The 24,697-nt window shown below is 45.3% G+C and overlaps 1 protein-coding gene across 3 annotated transcripts in view; it reads left to right on the forward strand.

Annotated features, from left to right (window-relative positions):
* The window catches only part of LOC126470882 (organic cation transporter protein), a 489,616-nt gene that overhangs the window by 325,427 nt on the left and 139,492 nt on the right, over positions 1 to 24,697 (forward strand). For all 3 annotated transcript variants that reach the window (XM_050098905.1, XM_050098904.1, XM_050098906.1), the window contains exon 2: positions 18,250 to 18,494. In XM_050098905.1, the coding sequence (XP_049954862.1) occupies positions 18,255 to 18,494 (240 nt within the window). In that variant the 5' untranslated portion in view covers positions 18,250 to 18,254. The remainder of the gene's footprint in view (positions 1 to 18,249; positions 18,495 to 24,697) is intronic.

Here is a 24,697-nt window from a genome sequence, read left to right on the forward strand (position 1 = left end):
AGGGCAGCAGTAGAACATTGTCTGTATCCAGAAAGGCCCGTACAGGACCTGCAACATGCGGTCGTGCATTATCCTGCTGAAATGTAGGGTTTCGCAGGGATCGAATGAAGGGTAGAGCCACGGGTCGTAAACATCTGAAATGTCATGTCCACTGTTCAAAGTGCCGTCAATGCGAACAAGAGGTGACCGAGGCGTGTAACCAATGGCACCCCACACACCATCACGCCGGGTTATACGCCAGTATGGCGATGACGAATACACGCTTCCAATGTGCGTTTACCGCGATGTCGCCAAAAACGGATGCGACCATCAAGATGCTGTAAACAGAACCTGGATTCATCCGAAAAAATGACATTTTGCCATTCGGGCGCGCAGGTTCGTAGTTGAGTACACCATCGCAGGCGCTCCTGCCTGTGATGCAACGTCAAGGGTAACCGCAGCCACGGTCTCCGAGCTGATAGTCCATGCTGCTGCAAACGTCGTCGAACTGTTCGTGTAGATGGTTGTTGTCTTGCAAACGTCCCCATCTGTTGACTCAGGTATCGAGACGTTGCTGCACGATCCGTTACAGCCAAACGGATAAGATGCCTGTCATCTCGACTGCTAGAGGTACGAGGCCATTGGGATCCAGCACGGCGTTCCGTATTACCCTCCTGAACCCACCGATTCCATATTCTGCTGATAGTCATTGGATCTCGACGAACACGAACAGCAATGTCGCGATACGATAAACCGCAATCGCGATAGCCTACAATCCGACATTTATCAAAGTCGGAAACGTATTGGTACGCATTTCTCCTCCTTACACGAGGCATCACAACAACGTTTCATCAGGCAACTACGGTCTACTGCTGTTTGTGTATGAGAAATCGGTTGGAAACTTTCCTCATGTCAGCACGTTGTAGGTGTCGCCACCGGCGCCGACCTTGTGTGAATGCTCTGAAAAGCTGATCATTTGCATATCACTGCATCTTCTTCCTGTCAGTTAAATTTCGCGTCTGTAGCACGTCATCTTGGTGGGGTAGCAATTTTAATGGCCAGTAGTGTAAATGTAAATGTCAGAAGTCGTTTCTTATGGTGTCTGGGGTGTAGCTGTGTATGGCAGTAAAACGTGGCTAATAGACACTTCAGACAAGAAGATGCCAGGAACGTTTGATACGTAGTGCAATAGAAGAATCCTGAAGACTGGATGGGTACATAGAGTAACTAATGGGGAGCTACTGAATACTACTGGGAAGGAAACAAAATTTATAGCACAACTTGGCTAAAAGAAGGGACATGTCGGTAGGAGACACTGTGAGGCAAGAGGGAATTATCAATTTAGCAGTAGAGGGAAGTGTGGAGGGTCAAAATAGTATAGGGAGGCAAACTGTCGAACACAGTTTTCAGTTTCAGATGGATATAGCTATGAGGAGATGAAGAGACTTGCACAGGGTAGTTTAGCGTCAAAAGCTGCATCAGACAGTAGTATATAAAGTCACCTTTAATAAAATTAGCCATTCCGTTTACATTTCTGTTAATTTTTCTTCTGTCCATAGTCTGTCGGTTGATAGTGAAATAAAATAATAAAATTACAGCTACAGTACATAGTGCAACAGCGTGATAACTAATGCTTAATTTAAAACTGAACAGCAGTAATAGCGCTGAGAAAACATTGACTCACTCACCGGTCACGTAGTATGGAAAAACATTTTTATTGTTGAGCGTAGCTGGATGTTTCTTTTCTAAACGAAGATTTAATAACATATATTCGTCTTTGTTACGTAAAATTAAATCTGTGTGTCATGAACAGTGTAACAACATGTAATAAATATGCATGAAAATGTACAGCCACTGCCGATCCAAAGTTAAAACCAGAAGTATTGGAAATACATTGTTTATTTCGTGGCATCTAGTGTCGTGTACTGCGTCCGCTCGCTGACACGAGGACGTGCTGAAAAGTAATGCCTCCGAATTTTATGTTTCAACTCTTAAAGCTTTTTAAATAACACAAATGTTATTAACATTTTACAACTTTATTCTTCGTGTCTACAAATTTATTTCTCAACGTATTCACCCTGGCGACGAACAAATGTCACCCAACGATAGACCAGTTTGTTGATACCTTATGTTCAGATGGTTCAGATGGCTCTGAGCACTATGGGACTTATCTTAGGTCATCAGTCCCCTAGAACTTAGAACTACTTAAACCTAACTAACCTAAGGACATCACACACATCCATGCCCGAGGCAGGATTCGATCCTGCGACCGTAGCAGTCCCGCTGTTCCGCACTGCAGCGCCTAGAACCGCACGGCCACCGCGGCCGGCATACCTTATGTGTAGGATGTTTGACTTCGTTCACGGAGCCATTACTTCACTTCTTGCACCGCTTCATCACTATCAAAGTTCAGTCATCGAAGCATTTACTAATATATAGTCTCGATAAACTATACTTCTGCTTGCATAGCAAATGTTATAAAAACAAGACAGAATGAGGTATCCGGACACCGTAATGTGACGTCTGGGTATCCTCATTAGGGACTGATAGCAGACCCGATGCACAAGAAGGATTCGCCAGCGAGAACTGAGTTCGATCTGAACAAGACGGAGTGCCCACAATTGTGGGGATTCTGTAAAAGGCTGCAGCTTTGCTAGCAGCTAATACTTCGCCAACACAGAAATAATTTTACTTTGACCCTTAGGAAAGTGAACGTAACATTACGTTCCATATTTTCAGCAAAATACTTTAATAAGTAAAATAAATTTCAGTAATACATGAAAAGCACCAGTTTGCTTTTGTTCTACAATATTACTTTTATTGCTAACCGGTTTTCGGCTTACGAGGCCATCTTCAGACATGGCCTCGTAAGCCGAAAACCGGTTAGCAATAAAAGTAATATTGTAGAACAAAAGCAAACTGGTGCTTTTCATTTATTATTATAATGTTGTTCTACCAAGAACCGACGGAAGATTCTGTTAATATGATAAATTTCAGTAATAATATAGACGACGCAAGGATGTTGAGAGAATATTCCTTGATTGAGCGTGATTCTTATTCTTTCTTATTATTGCTCACAGTGTAACATTTCCAGTACATCTTTCATGCTTACCCAGCACTGCTCTAATTGTGCAGGTCTTTGTTTATTCGCCCTCAGGAAATGATTGTGAATGCTTCACAAAATATGTCCGTTCATAATATGCACATATGAGCTACAGTCAAAGACGTACTTGAATGATATTTTCACTCTGCAGCGGAGTGTGCGCTGATATGAAACCTCCTGGCAGATTAAAACTGTTTGCCGGACCGAAACTCGAACTCGGGACCTTTGCCTTGCGTGGGCAAGTGCTCTACCAACTGAGCTACCCAAGCACGACTCACGCCCCGTCCCTCACTCCGCTACAGAGTGAATATCTCATTCTCGAAACATCCCACAGGCTGTGGCTAAGCCATGTCTCCGCAATATCCTCTCTTCCAGGAGAGCTTCTGTGAGGTTTGGAAGGTAGAAGACGAGGTACTGGCAGAAGTAAAGCTGTGAGGACGGGTCGTGAGTCGTGCTTGGGTAGCTCAGTTGGTAGAGCACTTGCCTGCGAAAGGCAAAGGTCCCGAGTTAGAGTCTCGGTCCGGCACACAGTTTTAATCTGCCAGGAAGTTCGAAAGACGTACTTGTCTGAAAAGGAACTGCACGAAATTGGGTCGGAAGATTTCCGTTCCTGTCAAGGTCGAAGTGACACCACTTGGTACGCTATTGTATCCAAACAATTTCATCACCTGGTTAATGGAGTGCTTCCCGGCGGGGTCAGGGATTTTCTCTGCCTCGTGATGGCTGGGTGTTGTGTGCTGTCCTTAGGTTAGTTAGGTTTAAGTAGTTCTAAGTTCTAGGGGACTGATGACCATAGATGTTAAGTCCCATAGTGCTCAGAGCCATTTGAACCATTTTTTTTAATGGAGTGCTGGTCAACATTTGAAACGCAGTACATCTGCGGTTCTGTGTGGCATAGATTCGGCAACTCCTTTCCGGAAGAGGTAATTGCGTAGACAGTGGTCGCCCATTTCCCGTAAATTACAGGCCAATGGTTTGCCGCGCGGGATTAGCCGAGCGATCTTACGCGCTGCAGTCATGGACTGTGCGGCTGATCCCGGTGGAGGTTCGAGTCCTCCCTCGGGCATGGGTGTATGTGTGTTTGTCCTTAGGATAATTTAGGTTAAGTAGTGTGTAAGCTTAGGGACTGATGACCTTGGCAGTTAAGTCCCATAAGATTTCACATACTTTTTTTTTTTTTACCAATGGTTTGTGGGCATGGAGCTTGAGCCTGATAGCTTCCCAGACGTGTTCCATCGGGTTGATATCACGTGAATTTGGTGACCACGACATCAACGTGAGTTAATTATCATACTTCTCAAACCACAGCAGCACTATTATGGAGTTGTGACACACTCAATTATTTTGCTGAGATATTCCGTCGTCGTCGCAGAAGACATCAAACTGAACGGATGCAGTTGGTCTGCAATTATGGTTGCACAGCTGTCATGGGCCACTGCCTTGGGAAATGACGACGTCGTTTTGTCAACACGGAAAGCTGTAGGGGTTGTCTGCTGTAGAGCACCATGTTCAACAATTTTCGCTGACCGGTGCGCTGCGAGAAACTTGCGCCTACTTCGTCGTCAGGGCTCCCACAGATCAACGCCTATGCTGCGTTACAGACTGGGCAAGCGTCCAACCTCCACGTTCTGTGATGAGGCGTGGTCGTCCAACATTTTGTCGCCTACCTGTGGTTTCATAGTGCCTTAACCAGTTCTCATGGATTCTCACAACATTAGCAAGCGAATAGTCGACTAAGTTCGTCGTATCCGAGATAGTCGTTCTGAGGCACCGAATCACAAAACTCTACCGTTTGTTAAAGTTTCCCATTTTATGTCTGGATGGTGAGGTTTAAGGTCATTTTTCATGACTGTTTCAGGGAAGGTGTGGATCACTGGATGTCCCCAATGCTTCAGAGCGTGATGATTCTGCTGAGCTATGCAATACTAACAAGGGGAGGCCACGACGTTTGGAACGCGGATTTACTGCATACTTCGTACACTCTTAGTACTCACGAGGACAACAAAATGTGTAGGCAGTGGCGCGTACTTCTCAAGCGTTATTGAGAAAATCGGAAGATAATTTCGGTCCTCAAATATATATCTGCGGGTGGCCATTTCTACCGTGAAGCCACGGCAGCCCAGTAGTGCCGGCACGGTAACTCAGCGTGTTCGGTAACTCAGCGTGCTCGCCCTCTGTAATAATAAATCTGAGTAAAGGAATCAACGATCCACTTGAACGGATGTCTTGTGATGTCCGCCCAGACCAAACGCAATGAACAATACCGAAGAAAATGAAAAAAAAAAATGGTTAGCGTTCAAGCCCAGTATTCGCTGGGTCGCTGAAGAGTTCCGCTTATGACTTTTTTTTATTTCTAACAGTCATTTTCTTTACTATTTATATTACAATTGATATAATGGGAAAAATACGCGTAATCGGATGAACTTATATTAAATTTACAATGTTATTTGGCAGTCTACAAATTTTAATTATCACAAATAATATAATATTCATAACTACCAACTATTAAACGGCAAAACGCATAAAGTGATACCGAAAATGTATGCTTGTCCGTGATTTGAGAAATCCCTTATACCTGTAAGGAGCCCGAAACGACTTGTTACCTCCAAGTTTTGAGCGGCACAGACGGCTTTCGAAAGATGTACAATTAATCGTCGCTTTCGACATTACACGTTGAGGGATAGTATCTTTCGTAAAAACATGAAAAACAAAGTTAAACGGCACCAGCTGCATTGAATTAAAGCTATGTTTCCGAAGACGCAAGATCGTTTGAGGTTTTCCGCGGAAAAACATTTTCAAAAACCACTCTTTCAGCCGATAATTTGGAAGCAAACCATGTATAACGCAGCATTTCCTTAAATATCGGCGCTGACCATTGGTCATGCAGTATCGAGTGTATTTTAATAGCGTCTTCAAGAGAAGCAATTTATCGTTCTCTTGCACTTAAATACGAACAGTTTTGAAGACACGGACAAGCTTACATTTTCGGTATCACTTTATGCGTTTGGTCGTTTACTAGTCGATAGTTATGAATATTATATTATTTGTGATAATAAAAATTAGTAGACTGCCAAATAACATTGTAAATTTGATAAAAGTTCATCCGATTACACACGTATTTTCCCATTACATCAACTGTAATATAAATAGTAAAGAGAATACTGTGTTAGTTATAAAAAACTGATGAGCGGGACTAGATCCAGCGACCCAGTGATTTTGGGGCTTGAACGCTAACCACTCGGCTGCCGACGCTTCATTGTAAATATCGCCACGCACAGATATACACTCCTGGAAATGGAAAAAAGAACACATTGACACCGGTGTGTCAGACCCACCATACTTGCTCCGGACACTGCGAGAGGGCTGTACAAGCAATGATCACACGCACGGCACAGCGAACACACCAGGAACCGCGGTGTTGGCCGTCGAATGGCGCTAGCTGCGCAGCATTTGTGCACCGCCGCCGTCAGTGTCAGCCAGTTTGCCTTGGCATACGGAGCTCCATCGCAGTCTTTAACACTGGTAGCATGCCGCGACAGCGTGGACGTGAACCGTATGTGCAGTTGACGGACTTTGAGCGAGGGCGTATAGTGGGCATGCGGGAGGCCGGGTGGACGTACTGCCGAATTGCTCAACACGTGGGGCGTGAGGTCTCCACAGTACATCGATGTTGTCGCCAGTGGTCGGCGGAAGGTGCACGTGCCCGTCGACCTGGGACCGGACCGCAGCGACGCACGGATGCACGCCAAGACCGTAGGATCCTACGCAGTGCCGTAGGGGACCGCACCGCCACTTCCCAGCAAATTAGGGACACTGTTGCTCCTGGGGTATCGGCGAGGACCATTCGCAACCGTCTCCATGAAGCTGGGCTACGGTCCCGCACACCGTTAGGCCGTCTTCCGCTCACGCCCCAACATCGTGCAGCCCGCCTCCAGTGGTGTCGCGACAGGCGTGAATGAAGGGACGAATGGAGACGTGTCGTCTTCAGCGATGAGAGTCGCTTCTGCCTTGGTGCCAATGATGGTCGTATGCGTGTTTGGCGCCGTGCAGGTGAGCGCCACAATCAGGACTGCATACGACCGAGGCACACAGGGCCAACACCCGGCATCATGGTGTGGGGAGCGATCACCTACACTGGCCGTACACCACTGGTGATCGTCGAGGGGACACTGAATAGTGCACGGTACATCCAAACCGTCATCGAACCCATCGTTCTACCATTCCTAGACCAGCAAGGGAACTTGCTGTTCCAACAGGACAATGCACGTCCGCATGTATCCCGTGCCACCCAACGTGCTCTAGAAGGTGTAAGTCAACTACCCTGCCCAGCAAGATCTCCGGATCTGTCCCCCATTGAGCATGTTTGGGACTGGATGAAGCGTCGTCTCACGCGGTCTGCACGTCCAGCACGAACGCTGGTCCAACTGAGGCGCCAGGTGGAAATGGCATGGCACGCCGTTCCACAGGACTACATCCAGCATCTCTACGATCGTCTCCATGGGAGAATAGCAGCCTGCATTGCTGCGAAAGGTGGATATACACTGTACTAGTGCCGACATTGTCCATGCTCTGTTGCCTGTGTCTATGTGCCTGTGGTTCTGTCAGTGTGATCATGTGATGTATCTGACCCCAGGAATGTGTCAATAAAGTTTCCCCTTCCTGGGACAATGAATTCACGGTGTTCTTATTTCAATTTCCAGGAGTGTATATTTGACGACCGAAATTATCTTGCGATTTTCTCAATAACGCTTGAAATGTACGCGCTACTGCTTACATATTTTGTTATCATAGTGGAGTACTACGAGTGTACGAAGTTTGCAGTAAATCCGCGTTCCAAACGTCGCGGCCTCCCCTTGTAAGTTTACTGGCACTTTGTACCTACTCTGTTGTCTCGAGTGGGCCTGATATATTTCACCTAGTATCGGTATCGTGTTTGTGAACTGATGTGCCATTTATGATTTTCATTATACTCTTGCCTTCCCTAGGTGACGCTAATTGTGCGCGGTTTGTCTGTCTTCCGCGAAAATTTTGAATTATTTGCTCGACGTTTCTCTCTCCCAGGGCTTATTGAGGGGTAAGCTTGTTCTGCGGTAGAGTATTCTGCTCTTCGTTCCTGTAGACGAATGTTTCGGCAATCATCAGATGGTCGTATGTGAGGCTACTTGCTGTTACCCTAACAGGACATGGTGGTTTCGCGGCTTAGAGCACTCTAAGCAAATGCAACTCTGCAGAAGGGAGCAGCCGATCTTGTATTACTGCGTTTCTCTTCTCAGTTCAGCCAGTCTCGACCTTAATTAACTTTGTAGTTGGTGCATATGTCTTCTGTCTCGTGGGCCTCGTGCGTTTGCCATTATTTTCTGAATCGATTTTTTTGCAGCGTAAGTTCCATGAGTAGTGGAGGGTGCTCTCTGTTCCTATTATTTCTTTCTACTGTTATTATCACGGGTTCTCTTTAAGATGATTCGTGATGTTCATAACGGCTGATTGGACTGTTCCAGCTGATTGTACCACCAGAGTGGTCCGAACTGTGTTTTGCAGGTATCTTTTCTAGATTCTCTATTCGTCTCCTTCCTTGTCACGTCACGTTCCCACAACGCCACCAGGTCATATCACTGTATTCCACAGGTGTTGTACTGGGCCCAGTCCACTGTTCGCGTCGTTACTGTGAAATGGAAGTGACAGAGAACCACCATACCTAGGTTGGTACCACAGAGCTTCGAGTGTATTATGCTAACCATAGTAAGACACGCACATAAAATTTGGCACACGACTTACATCAGGACGCGCGCGCACTGTATGCACGGTCGTACAATTTTCAATCATCCGAAGTCTCACGACATCGAGTCATGGATGCCAACACTCATGTAGCACCGATCTAGGTGGCGCTGTAATTAGCGCACTGGATTCGTACCCGAGAGGACGACAGTTCACATCCGCGTACAACTATCCAGCTTTAGGCTTTTCGTGTTTTCCCTAAAGCGCTCTAGGCAAATGCTGGGATGGTTCCTTTGGGAGGGTACGGCCCATTTCCTTCCCCGTCCTTGAAACTATCAGAGGTTGTGCTCCGTCTCTAATGACCTCGATGTCGACAGGACGTTAAATTCTAATCTTCCTTCCTTCCTTCCTTCCTTCCACGAACGTAGCAACAGACGCTCTATTACTGCGTAAATATCTGTCGGACGACTCTGCGCCTATACGTACGATCAGATCGCATGCTGTCGGGATCTTAAGCGTAGTCGTGCGAACTTTCAGTTACCTAGAACGGAGACCAAAAAGTTGAATAACATGATTTCAAACCTAAATCGTTATCTGACTAGTGATTCAAAATACGAGGGGCGTTCAGTAAGTAATACAACACTTTTTTTTCCTCAGAGCAGGTTGGTCTTATTTGGAACTCCAGTACACCATATTATTCCCCACTCTTTCGTCTAAAAAGCACTGTTTTTCAACATAATCTCCGTTCAAAGCGACGGCCTTAATGCCACCTCCCAGAGAGGTCCTCTATGCCCGCATGGTACCACTCAACTGGACGACGTCGGAGCAACGTTTTGTTGAATCAATAAGCATTCCATCATCCAAGTACTGTTTCCTGCCGTGTCCATCCTTCGTTGGGCCAGACAGATGGACGTCGGAAGAAGCAAGATCCGGGCTGCAAAGTGGATATAGAAGAACAGTCGAATGAAGTTTTGTGAGCTGCTCTCAGGTACCACAAACTTGTGTGAGGTCTCGGTTTGTCGTGGAGAAGAAGTTCGTTTGCATTTTTGTGGCATCGAACATGTTGAAATTGTTTCTTTAGTTTCCTAAGGGTAGCACAGCTGTCTGCGGGCGGCCGGCACACGGGAAACTGGACAGATTTGCGCAAACTTTCTGCGATGACGACAAGCGCCTCAGCCAACAATTCACGGTGCTTTCGTTCACTATCAGGTCTCCGTCAACATTCTGCAAGCGAAGCTCTGGTTTTCCACAAAAAGTAACTCAGTGACAACTCTTTGTGGGGAACACATCTCCATTATAGACGCTATTCTGAAGGCTTCTTATAGAGTCGCCGCCTATCGGAACTTCATAGATCTATTAGGGGCCGAAGCGGAAATACCGGGTGATCAATAAGTCAGTATAAATATGAAAACTGAATAAATCACGGAATAAAGTAGATAGAGAGGTACAAATTGACACACACGCTTGGAATGACATGGGGTTTTATTAGAGCCAAAAATATACAAAAGTTCAAAAAATGTCCGACAGATGGCGCTTCATCTGATCAGAATAGTAATAATTAGCAAGACAAAGCAAAGATGATGTTCTTTACAGGAAATGCTCAATATGTCCACCATCATTCCTCAACAAGAGCTGTAGTCGAGGAATAATGTTGTGAACAGCACTGTAAAGCATGCCCGGAGTTATGGTGAGGCATTGGCGTCGGATGTTGTCTTTCAGCATCGATAGATATGTCGGTCGATCACGATACACTTGCGACTTCAGGTAACCCCAAAGCCAATAATCGCACGGACTGAGGTCTGGGGACCTGGGAGGCCAAGCATGACGAAAGTGGCGGCTGAGCTCACGATCATCACCAAACGACGCGCGCAAGAGATCTTTCACGCGTCTAGCAATATGGGGTGGAGCGCCATCCTGCATAAACACCGTACGTTCCAGCAGGTGTTTATCAGCCAGGCTGGGGATTATGCGATTCTGTAACATATCGGCGTACCGCTCACCCGTCACGGTAGCAATTACAGAATCACGCATTTCCTCGAAGAAAAAACGCCCGATAACGGCAGATGTGGTAAATCCAACCCATACCGTGCCTTCCTCGTCGTGCAATGGAGTTTCCACGACAGTTCTAGAATTTTCGGTAGCCCAAATTCTGCAGTTGTGGGCGTTGACAGGCCCTCGGAGCGTGAAATGAGCTTCGTCAGTCCACAACACGTTGTTCAACCAATCGTCATCTTCCGCCATCTTTTGAAACGCCCACACCGCAAATGCCCTCCGCTTCACTAAATAGCCAGGTAACAGTTCATGATGCCGATGGATTTTGTACGGATAGCATCGGAGGGTACGCCTCAGTGCCAAACAAACAGTAGTGTAAGGAATGCCGGTGCGACGTGCGACTACACGAGCACTGACTTCCTCGTGCATAGACGAACCCGCTACAGTCTCCATTTCTTCCTGAACTGTCTCAGCAGCATTACGCCTTGTGCTCGGTCGGCCACTACGGGGTCTATCGTCTAAACAACCCGTGGCTTGGAACTTCGAAATCATTCTCGCCACAGCTGCATTTGTCAACGGACCTTTACCCGTTCGAGTCCCCTTCCTATGGCGATAGTATCCTAACGCTGAACTAGCACATTCCCCATTCTGATAATACAGCTTCATTAAAAGCGCCTTTTCAGGTAACGTCAATATGCTGCGACTGCTGGTGCATCTGATTCTATGTCTCATAACAGCTCCTTTTATGCACGACTGTCACGCGCAGTCACTGATGTTTTGCTGTCCAGCGCCATCTGCCGGACATTTTGTGAACTTTGTTTTTTTTTTTGTTCTAATACAACCCCGTGTCATTCTAAGCGTGTGTGTCAATTTTTACCTCTCGATCTACATTATTCCGTGGTTTATTAAGTTTTCAAATTTATACTGACGTTTTGATCACCTGCTATTTCACGATGTTCCACAACAAATTTTGCATTATTCCAACCGAAATTGGTCGAGAAAAATGTGTTGCATTATTTATAGCCCCTCATACAAGCTGCGTTCAGAAAACGTCTTCGCCGCTAGTAAAACGTTATCAGAGTTCAGTCATTTATCCATAATGTTTACAAGTCGTAGTTCTTCCGGATGAACCTCATCATTCAGCTGCGTGTTGGATGCTAGCTGACATTTGTTTAGTCAGATAAACGGTTGCACTCCCACGGAAATATTTTAGCTACGGCGAGTTGCTGGCGAGCAAGGGTGGCCGTCGCCCAACACAGAGTTGTCTCACACTGGCTGCTGGGTCTCTTTGGTCCCACTCCGAATTCTATGAAGATCTTTGATTACCAGTCCGTATTGTACGTGTGTCAGTAGTTGTGTGGCTGGTTGATGTGCAACCTACTGCTCGGTGGGTTTCAGCTCTCGGAGGTGCCTGAGCGTTGAGAAGGAATGTAGGCCCCAAGAGGCCCTGTTGCTGGTTCTTGCCTTGAAGTTCAGTGGTGGCAGCACCTTATCACGTGACGTTCTGAAAAGAACGTCAGTTTCTCCATCAGCAGATGGTTGGTGGCGAGGAGCATGAAATTCACCAAGTGAAGACCATCATCTCGAATATATCGTCTCCTAGCTCTTAAACTGTCTGGAGCATCTAGGACAAACTCACTGAAGTTTCGTAATCATGGAATTGAGTACTATTGCTGTTAATCCATCGATCCAGATGATCAGCTCATGATGAGAGTTTGAACACTGGAGTGTTTAAAAGGGAGCTAGCATGCGGCTCTGATGCGAAGCTCAGTTCGTAATGACCACATTTGCATTCCTTATTCTGCTATATTCATTCAACAGTCTGTTAACTGCTATGTCAAGTTCCTTGCTGTCTGCTGTTGTGTGAGAGTGTTTCTTGCAGCAGGTCTCATGAGCCAACAGACATGATTGACTTTACTTGGTTTTCTGCCAGTCTTCTTTCTGCTGGATGCGTATTCTCACTCAGCAGGCAGTGTCAATGTGTCAAGGGCCTGACCCACTTGTGAAATACTAGCTAGCTTCCTGCTTCCATCCCTCTGCCTATGGCAATGTTAACGAGTTACAGTAAAGGTTTCTAATTGCCTTTCCCTCACTACTCATTGCTGTAACAGTAAAAATCTTGGGCTGATGGACGTATGTTTATTAATTTCCATTATTTCAACATTAGTTCATCTTCCTTCCTTCATGGAGGTTACGTAACAAATCACTTAGCACCTATGACTAGGTCCTTTTTTAAAACAGGTGATCAGCAAAAGTAGAGTCCTTTTCTATGTTTACAACTTCTGTGATATTCAGCAGGATAACTGTCCCACGCTACAAGGCCGCAATCGTGTTACAGTGGCTTGATTAGCAGGATACTGGACTCGCGTTGATGTCTCGGCCACGGAAGTCGCGTGACTTGAACCCGATTAAACACACCTGTGATATTATTTTCCGCCAACTCCGTCCCTGCAGACCACAGTCTCGTAATTTGCGGGTATTGCATGGCATCTGCTTAGTCATCTGGTGCCACATACCCATGTATCTCCGGAAATGTATCATGCCCTTACAATCGCTACTAAAATGTGTTCCAAAGGTGGGCCGACACGCTATTAGGCAGGTGGTCATGATGTTTCGGCTCATTAGTGTATGCACTTCTTGTTTTTGTTTCACCTGTCGAGATATGAGAATTACGAAATTTATATTTAGGTTACTTTTTTTAAACTGTAAATATAACTTATGACATGAACACAGCCAGATTTTTGTAACTTCCAACTGTTGTCGCTTTCGGTGAGACAACGATTCAAATCCCCTTTCGGCCATACAGAATTAGGTTTTCCGCAGTTTTCATAAATCGCCCTGGGCAAATTCCGGGATAGTTCCTTGCAAAACAGCACTGCTAGATGCTTTCCCCAGTCATTTCATAATCCGAGCTTGTACTCCATGTGTAAGGATCACGATGTTGTCGGAACGTTAACACTTATCATGCTTCCTTCTTACATTTGGTAAATGGACATTACAAATCTAGTGCAACTCTAGTGCAACTCTAGTGCAACTCTAGTGCAACTCTAGTGCAACTCTAGTGCAACTCTAGTGCAACTCTAGTGCAACTCTAGTGCAACTCTAGTGCAACTCTAGTGCAACTCTAGTGCAACTCTAGTGCAACTCTAGTGCAACTCTAGTGCAACTCTAGTGCAACTCTAGTGCAACTCTAGTGCAACTCTAGTGCAACTCTAGTGCAACTCTAGTGCAACTCTAGTGCAACTCTAGTGCAACTCTAGTGCAACTCTAGTGCAACTCTCGTGCAACTCTAGTGCAACTCTAGTGCAACTCTCGTGCAACTCTCGTGCAACTCTCGTGCAACTCTCGTGCAACTCTCGTGCAACTCTCGTGCAACTCTCGTGCAACTCTCGTGCAACTCTCGTGCAACTCTCGTGCAACTCTCGTGCAACTCTCGTGCAACTCTCGTGCAACTCTCGTGCAACTCTCGTGCAACTCTCGTGCAACTCTCGTGCAACTCTCGTGCAACTCTCGTGCAACTCTCGTGCAACTCTCGTGCAACTCTCGTGCAACTCTCGTGGAACTGACTCCGATAAAAACGGAACTAATTAGTAAAGCGTTTATCACAAGTTGCAGACCTACGCCCATTTAGGGCTAGTTTTCCCTCTTGCTTATGTATCATGTTTCCCTTTTCTTTTTTGTCGTTTTGAAACATTATACAATAAGATCAGCATATCCATTTTCTTATCAGGCTCTGACTCTGAACTAAGATGCACGACTGTAACAGGTACTTCAGAAGGAAATACTGCGAGATACTGATCAAAAAATGAATGTCCCTGGCAAATTAAAACTGTGTGCTGAACCGGGATTCGAAACCGGAACCTTTGCCATTCGTTAGAAGTTACTCTGTCAACTGACGTAGACTCACGACTCACTCCACGCTTTACCCCGACAATTATCGCTCTCCAGCCTTCCAAATCTCAAGAAGCTCTGGTGCATACATTACACAGTCTCATGCAGAGTAAAAGATTAGTTCTCGACACAATCTCCTATGCTGTGGTAAGCCATTTCCCCACAATATACAGGGTGGTCCATTCATAGTGACTGGGCCAAATATCTCACGAAATAAGCATCAAACGAAAAAACTACAAAGAACGAAACTCTGCTACGTTGAAGGGGGAAACCAGATGGCGCTATGGTTGGCCCGCTAGATGGCGCTGCCATAGGTCAAACGGGTATCAACTGCATTTTTTAAAAATAGGAAACCCCATTTTTATTACATATTGGTGTAGAGCGTAAAGAAGTATGAATGTTTTAGTTGGACTACTTTTTTCGCTTTGTGATAGATGGCGCTGTAATAGGCACAAACGTATAAGTACGTGGTATCACGGTAATTGCTTCGTGATACATTACCCGTGTTAAAATGAACCGTTTACCAACTGCGGAAAAGGTCGATATCGTGTTGATGTGTGGCTGTTGTGATCAAAATGCCCAACGGGCGTGTGCTATGTATGCTGCTCGGTATCCTGGACGACATCATCCAAGTGTCCGGACCGTTCGCCGGGTTGTTACGTTATTTAAGGAAACAGGAAGTGTTCAGCCACATGTGAAACGTCAACCACGTTCTGCAACAAATGATGATTCCCAAGCAGGTGTTTTAGCTGCTCTCGCGGCTAATCCGCACATCAGTAGCAGACAAATTGCGCGAGAATCGGAAATCTCAAAAACGTCGGTGTTGAGAACGCTACATCAACATCGATTGCACCCGTAGTATATTTCTATGCACCAGGAATTGCTTGGCGATGACTTTGAACATCGTGTACAGTTCTGCCACTGGGCACCAGAGAAACTAATTTCATGACAGGTGGATTGGTCGTTGAAGCACAGTACGATGGCCCACACGTTCACCGAATCTGACGTCCCAGGATTTCTTTCTGTGGGGAAAGTTGAAGGATGTTTGCTATCGTGATCCACCGACAACGCCTGCCGACAACATGCGTCAGAGCATTGTCAATGCATGTGCGAACATTACGGAAGTCGAACTCTTTGCTGTTGGGAGGAATGTCGTTACACTTATTTCCAAATGCATTGAGGTTGACGGACATCATTTTGAGCATTTTTTGCATTAATGTGGTATTTACAGGCAATCACGCTGTAACAGTATGCGTTCTCAGAAATGGTAAGTTCACAAAGGTACATGTATGACGTTGGAACAACCGAAATAAAATGTTCAAACGTACCTACGTTCTGTATTTTAATTTAAAGAACCTACCTGTTACCAACTGTTCGTCTAAAATTGTGAGCCATATGTTTGTGACTATTACAGCACCATCTATCACAAAGCGAAAAAAGTGATCCAACTAAAACATTCATATTTCTTTACGTACTACACAAATATGTAATATAAAATGGAGGTTCGTATTTTAGAAAACGCAATTGATATCCGTTAGACCTATGGCAGCGCCATCTAGCGGGCCAACCATAGCGCCATCTGGTTTCCCCGTTCAAGCTAGACAAGTTTCGTTCTTTGTAGTTTTTTTCGTTTGACGCTTATTTCGTGAGATATTTGGCCCGGTCACGATCAATGGACCACCCTGTACTTTTTTCTAGAAGAGCTAGTCTCACAAACTATGCAGCAGAGCTTTTCTGAAATATACAGGGTGTTACAAAAAGGTACGGCCAAACTTTCAGGAAACATTCCTCACACACAAATAAAGAAAAGATGTTATGTAGACATGTGTTCGGAAACGCTTAATTTCCATGTTAGAGCTCAATTTAGTTTCTTCAGTATGTACTGTACTTCCTCGATTCACCGCCAGTTGGCCCAATTGAAGGACGGTAATAACTTCGGTGCTTGTGTTGACATGCGACTCATTGCTCTACAGTACTAGCATCAAGCACATCAGTACGTAGCATCAACAGGTTAGTGTTCATCACGAACATGGTTTAGCAGTCCGTGCAATGTTCACAAATGCGGAGTTGGCAGATGCCCATTTGATGTATGGATTAGCACGGGGCAACAGCCGTGGCGCGGTACGTTTGTATCGAGACAGATTTCCAGAACGAAGGTGTCCCGACAGGAAGACGTTCGAAGCAGTTGATCGGCGTCTTAGGGAGCACGGAACATTCCAGCCTATGACTCGCGACTGGGAAGACCTAGAACGACGAGGACACCTGCAATGGACGAGGCAATTCTTCGTGCACTTGACGATAATCCTAATGTCAGCGTCAGAGAAGTTGCTGCTGTAAAAGGTAACGTTGACCACGTCACTGTATGGAGAGTACTACGGGAGAACCAGTTGTTTCCGTACCATGTACAGCATGTGGAGGCTTTATCAGCAGCTGATTGGCCTCCACGGGTACACTTCTGCGAAAGGTTTAACCCAAAATGTGTCAATCCTTATTTCAGTGCAAACGTTCTCTTTACAGATGAGGTTTCATTCCAACGTGATCAAATTGTAAATTTTCACAATCAACATGTGTGGGCTGACGAGAATCCGCACGCAATTGTGCAATCACGTCATTAACACAGTTTTTCTGTGAACGTTTGGACAGGAATTGTTGGCGATGTCTTGATTGGGCCCCATGTTCTTCCACCTACGCTCAATGGAGCACGTTATCATGATTTCATACGGGATACTCTACCTGTGCTACTAGAACATGTGTCTTTACAAGTACGACATAACATGTGGTTCATGTGCGATGGAACTCCTGCACATTTCAGTCGAAGTGTTCATACGCTTCTCAACAACAGATTCGGTGACCGATGGATTGGTAGAGGCGGACCAATTCCATGGCCTTCACGTTCTCCTGACCTCAACCCTCTTGACTCATTTATTGGGGCATTTGAAAGCTCTTGTCTACGCAGCCGCAGTACCAAATGTAGAGACTCTTCGTGCTCGTATTGTGGGTGGCTGTGATGCAATACGCCATTCTCCAGGGCTGCATCAGCGCATCAGGGATTCCATGCGACGGAGGGTGGATGCATGTATCCTCGCTAACGGAGGACATTTTAAACATTCCCTGTAACAAAGTGTTTGAAGTCACGCTGGTAAGTTCTGTTGCTGTGTGTTTCCATTCCATGACTAATGTGATTTGAAGAGAAGTAAAAAAATGAGCTCTAACATGGAAAGTAAGCGTTTCCGGACACAAGTCCACATAACATATTTTCTTTCTTTGTGTGTGAGGAATGTTTCCTGAAAGTTTGGCCGTTGCTTTTTGTAACACCCTGTATAATGTAGCAGATGGGTACTGATAAGTGAAGCTTCGGCTCTGGATAGTTCAGCCGATGCAGTAATTTCGCGCGAACGACGAAAATTTCGGCACGCATTTTTCATCTGCCAGGACGTTACTAAACCAGCCAGATTTCAGAGCAGAGTTAAAATTCAGTATGTTTAAGAAACCATCTTCCAATGCTCATCTTTACTGCGCTGTGCTGCCTACTTCACACGAGACGTGACGCGCTTTGTTTGTCGTTGTAGCCCCGATGACGCCGGAGAGAGAGGCCGACGGCGAGCCGGTGTCGCAGCTGATCGGCGACTTCGGCCGCTGGCAGCTGCTCATGACGCTGGCGCTGGCGCTGTTCAACGTGCCGTGCACGTGGCACATCTTCGTGCCCACCTTCCAGTCGGCACACGAAGACTTCTGGTGCGCGCCGCCGCCGCAGCTCGCCGACCTGCCCGTCGAGCAGTGGCGTAACCTCTCACACCTGCCCAGCCCGGAAAAGGTCAGCATCTCAGAAAAAAATCTACTCCAAAAATACGAGTAAGACTGACGCGGAATCGACCCTTGTTAATGAATAGAAGATTGCCGATCGAAGAAAATGCAGGAAACCATGATTTCGACGAACGACTCGTGCCATCGCGTGTCTCCACATGCGCACCTACAGCGTGCTCTGCCTCAATTACACTACTGGCCATTAAAATTGCTACACCACGAAGATGACGTGTTACAAACGCGAAATTTAACCGACAGAAAGAAGATGCTGTGATATGCAAATGATTAGCTTTTCGGAGCATTCACACAAGGTTGGCGCCGGTGGCGACACCTACAACGTGCTGACATGAGGAAAGTTTCCAACAGATTTCTTATGCACAAACAGCAGTTGACCGGCGTTGCCTCGAGAAACGTTGTTGTGATGCCTCGTGTAAGGACGAGAAATGCGTACCATCACGTTTCCGACTTTGATAAAGGTCCGATTGTAGCCTATTGCAATTGCGGTTTTACATATCGCGACATTGCTGCTCGCGTTGGTCGAGATCCAATGACTGTTAGCAGAATATGGAATCGGTGGGTTCTGGAGGGTAACATGGAACGCCGTGCTGCATCACAACGGCCTCGTATCACTAGCAGTCGAGATGACAGGCATCTTATCCGCATGGCTGTAACGGATCGTGCAGCCACGTCTCGATCCCTGAGTCAACAGATGGGGACGTTTCCAAGACAACAACCATCTGCACGAACAGTTCGACGACGTTTGCAGCAGCATGGACTATCAGCTCGGAGACCATGGTTGCGGTTACCCTTGACACTGCATCGTAGACAGGAGCGCCTGCGATGGTGTACTCAACTACGAACGTGGGTGCACGAATGACCAAACGTCATTTTTTCGTATCAATCCAGGTCCTGTTTACAGCATTATGATGGTCGCATCCGTGTTTGGCGACATCGCGTTGAACGCACATTGGAAGCGTTTATTAGTCATCGCCATACTGGCGTATCACCTGGCGTGGTGGTATGGGGTGCCATTGGTTACAGGACTCGGTCACCTCTTGTTCGCATTGACGACACTTTCAACAGTGGACGTTACATTTCAAATGTGTTACGAACCGTGGCTCTACCAGTCATTCGATCCCTGTGAAACCCTATATTTCAGCAGGATAATGCACGACCGCATGTTGCAGGTCCTGTACGGGCCTTTCTGGATACAGAAAATGTTCAACTGCTGCCCTGGCCAGCACATTTCCAGATCTCTCACCAACTGAAAACGGCTGGTGAATGGTGACCGAGCAACTGGCTCGTCACAATACGCCAGTCACTACTCTTGATGAACTGTGGTATCGTGTTGAAGCTCCATGGGCAGCTGTACCTGTACACGCCATCCAAGCTCTGTTTCACTCAATGCCCAGGCGTATCAAGGCCGTTATTTCGGCCAGAGGTGGTTGTTCTGGGTACTGATTTCTCAGGATCTATGCACCCAAATTGCGTGAAAATGTAATCACATGTCAGTTCTAGTATAATATATTTGTCCAATGAATACCCGTTTATCATCTGCATTTCTTCTTGGTGTAGCAATTTTAATGGCCAGTAGTGTATAAGTGGAAGCGAACGTGAAGGTGTGGACATGTCCTCTATTGATAAACACAGTGGCAGTGTGAAAATCCCCAATTTAGTGCTTTCACCCTATGAAAGATACGAACAACGTCAAAATTTTGGAAAGATAACTTCCCTATTCGATCAAATGGCTCCTTTATGTCTGGCCTGTCATACAATGTGTGTTGGGGACTACCGACGGAAAATTAAAGTATACAACAACGACAATATTACACAGTGCACTCACTTTCAGGAATTAACGTTCAGAAACCTGTAGTATGCTATCTCTGCCATTGAGTGTACTGTGAATTATCATGTCAGGTAGTGGGTATGTGTGTGTGATTTTATCACAACCACGGAACTCCCTCATAAGAACACTTCAGAGGATGCTTTCGCTACTAGGTTCGGTGTGTGTCGTGCTTCTGTACGCAGTAAGCAAGAGCATCACCTGTACCTCATGTTGCTAATTAAATATGTACCTTTTTGTACATGTTCATATATCCAAAAATGTTAGCTGAATTTAAAAACAGAAAAAAATGGTTGACTGTCTCTCTAAACTGCCTTTCATTTCATAATTTAAACTATTTACGGTACGGACTGGGACGACTAGCAGAAGGTGAAGAAAAGCTACGCAGCATACGTGCACAGACACACACAAACATTTTCACTACATAGACATCAAATATACCCACACTTTCTCTCCATCACCCAGGTGAAAAGTGTGAGTGTGCAAGGCTTTGATTCCATTCTGACAGATGAACTGTTTGTCATCATGGAATGATAGACCAATTTTCAGTTGCGATACGGTGTGTACCATATGGTCTCATAATCCAGTATCCACTTACTTGGTGGCGGAGAAGGTAGAGTACCACCAACACAACCGCAGAGACACTCCTTGTAATCATCAATCATGAGAGACATTGAAGCCACATGATTCACATCCATTGCCCACGTATGGGTGGCACCTGTCTTCTTACAGTATACATACATTTTTCGTCTAAGGCCGACAAACTCCACTATGTGCAACTAATTCACCTTGTCTCTCAGGAGGCTGACAACCTCTTCGCTTGCTAATCTTACACCACAAGGATCATCAGCCACGTACCCAAACGTGTTGCATGTGTCGAGGGGCTCCTTGTTATTTCATATGGATTGCAACCATTCACCAAATCAAAGAAGTTGTCAACATCTATATAAAGTAACTTTAGATCTGCAAAATGAGTTTTCGTGAACTCATATTGAAGTTGGTGCATGTGTAGTTTGAAGAGTCCAACATACACATACCGACATAATTATCCATCTCCAGATTTACTAATTCTTGATTGATGATTGTAGGGTATTTAAAATTTCGCCTGGCAACATAATTCTTAGCGTCATAATGCCCCTCCCACTGGCAAACGTGAATTTTGTGATAGTTGCTCAAATTCTACATTATTTTTCTAAATATTGCATTATTAGTTAGTTTAAAAATATCTTTTTCAAAGTCATACATCACGAGAACCCTCTGTTCGGTATTTAAATCAATAACCTCTTTCAATCAGCATGATTGCTTGAAGAGGGTAGTGTGGGTAGCTAATCAGTGTCATTTCCTTACTGACACATAGTTGGTGGTTTCTATAGTGCATAATGCATCTCTGTTTACTCCCCAGTGTTCTCCTTGGGGATGGGAACGTTCCTTGGAACTAGTCACTTTGGACATAGCAGCAAACTGCTGTGTACATCATGCACACTATTAGCATTTTCCAGATGTGCCTGCACAATACAACGTACCGCAGAATCCATTGCCAGAGTCAAGACTTTACCTTATCTCTGTTTACTCCCCAGTGTTCTCCTTGGGTATGGGAACGTTCCTTGGAACTAGTCAATTTGGACATAGCAGCAAACTGCTGTGTACATCATGCACACTATTAGCATTTGCCAGATCTGCCTCCACAATACAACCTACCGCAGAATCCATTGCCAAAGTCAAGACTTTACCTAATCTCTGTTTACTCCCCAGTGTTCTCCTTGGGTGTGGAAACGTTCCTTGGAACTAGTCACTTTAGACATAGCAGCAAACTGCTGTGTACATCATGCACACTATTAGCGTTTGCCAGATGTGCCTGCACAATACAACGTACCGCAGAATCCATTGCCAGAGTCAAGACTTTACCTAATCTGACCAGTTCCCTACCGCCCAGCCATTGAAAGCCACCAACTGGGAGACAATGTTGCATAGCGTGCCCATGTAAGTTGTTAACATCCAGGTATAGGCTGTAACTGAAATCATCAGATGCATTGAACTCTCCACCCATTCGTCAGCTATTTTCCTTAGCATGCCCGTAGATACACTGACAAAGTCCCCCAAAAATTCCACATTCAAAGAAGAGCAGCATGTCCACATCAACCAGTAGGTTTATGTTGACATATTCCTTTTTCAACATTGTATCCCACAAAAGCCTTAGCACAGTGTAATAGAAATCAGGTTCTGTCATGTATGTGGTCATGTATACACTCCAGAATTTCTCTAAAAAATCCGCAAGCAAGTGTATTTCTGTGTCAGTATAAATCTTTTCACACTTCCATAAATCATAAATGTTAAATTCTTGCCAAAGAATCACCACATTGCTATACTCTGCATCCGTTACAGCACTGCGTTTAAGATTACTGGTGAATAAAATGTCAGGGAGGATGATTTTGTTGCACCTCTCTATCAGATCCAGATGAGAAGATCCCTTTCTTCGTCATGAGCAGAACCTTCGGATCATAAGGATGTGTAGCTCTAGTGAGGAGCATGTTCTGCTGACATAGTGTCTCAGCAAGTTTCTGAAGTGGTGCGTGCACAAATCGAAGCGAGACTAGGAACCGCAGTGCAACGTTCTTGGTCATTCAACTGTACGATGTAGCCCGCATCTCGTGGTCGTGCGGTAGCGTTCTCGCTTCCCACGCCCGGGTTCCCGGGTTCGATTCCCGGCGGGGTCAGGGATTTTCTCTGCCTCGTGATGGCTGGGTGTTGTGTGCTGTCCTTAGGTTAGTTAGGTTTAAGTAGTTCTAAGTTCTAGGGGACTGATGACCATAGATGTTAAGTCCCATAGTGCTCAGAGCCAACTGTACGATGAAATGAATTTTTCAATGGTCTCGGGTGGGACACTAAACTTACCAGAAGCATCATACCCACTCATATTGTGGAAGAAAATGTGTATGTGTAATGGCAGTTGGTATTTCAAGTCGCATGATTTTTGTGCTCTAATGGAACTTCTCCGTTAGTTGACAGTGATCCCTACATAGAGTTACTGCTTCTCTGTCTAATGGGAATCCACGGATATGACAGCCAACTGCATTCTTGTTTAATATATCGTTCTGCTGCAATTTGGTCACTGGAAAGTTGGTGTGATTAATCTCATCAACATTCCTTACAAGTTGAGAGAGCTCAGAGAGATACTATCTCACAGAATTATCCCTTTCATCTGATTCAAAACGATTTCAGTCAAGTGTTCATACAACCTAGTACACCACTGCATACAGTATGTACCCTCAATGAAACTTGTATGGAAGGCTGTGGGATCATCGTCATAGCGTGTCACAAGAGTGAGGAGGCTCGTGCAGTACGCATATACTACAAAGGGCTACGATCCTGATGGTTGCGTTCTTACACTGCCTCTAGTCAAAGAGTTTAACCATCTGTGGGAAACTGCTCACAGGGATCGTATGATCACCTGGTATCACTGAGGGAATGTGTGCAATTCCATTGAACATGGCCACAGTTTACATCTAAGTATCACACAGACAAATCCACTCATCCAAGGATAATATCACTGTGTTGAGAATTTTTCAAAGCGACCACTGGGTTGCATTCACGATCTGACATCATTCCCATCCTGATGTGCTTGCTATAACTGCTTTTTAAACTATAGCATTATTTTCACGTCAATTAGCTGTGATTGCTTCACCTCATCTGCACAAAAAAAGAAATCGAGTGGGACATACATGTATGACTACATTCTTGTTTAGTGACATTTCTGAACAGTCAAAAGGACTGTGTCTGTGATCCGGAGTCAACGTCTATCTTCAAGAGTTCTGGGAACCAGGGTGATGCAAAACACTTTTTGATGTGTGTAAATACTAACTACGGTGGCGGAACCATAAGCTTATGTACCACGTTCTACATGCTACACTGACGGAAAAAACAACACCAAAAAGTAACTGATGTAGAGTAATGAATTTTCGGGAATATATTTGTGTATGTAACATATTTAAGTGATTAACATTGCAAGGTCACAGGTTAATTTAAGCGAGAGATGGGCTATTGCAAATACGAAATGCTGATTAATTAATAACGGGTGTAGCCGCCAGAAAGTTGAATTTAACATGCGAACGTGCATGAATTTTGTTGTACAGGTGCCATATGTATGGAGTGCAAAGGCTGTTGTATTCGGTCGGTCAACACAGGGATGGTTAACATTGTTTGTGTATGTCGCTGGAGTTGTCGTCCGATGATAGCCAATATACAGGGTGGTCCACTGATCGTGACCGGGCCAAATATCTCACGAAATAAGCGTCAAACGAAAAAACTGCAGAGAACGAAACTTGTCTAGCTTGAAGGGGGGAACAGACAGCGCTGTTGTTGGCCCACTAGAT

Source organism: Schistocerca serialis, chromosome 3 (assembly GCF_023864345.2).
Source record: "Schistocerca serialis cubense isolate TAMUIC-IGC-003099 chromosome 3, iqSchSeri2.2, whole genome shotgun sequence".
In the NCBI taxonomy this organism is placed as follows: domain Eukaryota; kingdom Metazoa; phylum Arthropoda; class Insecta; order Orthoptera; family Acrididae; genus Schistocerca; species Schistocerca serialis.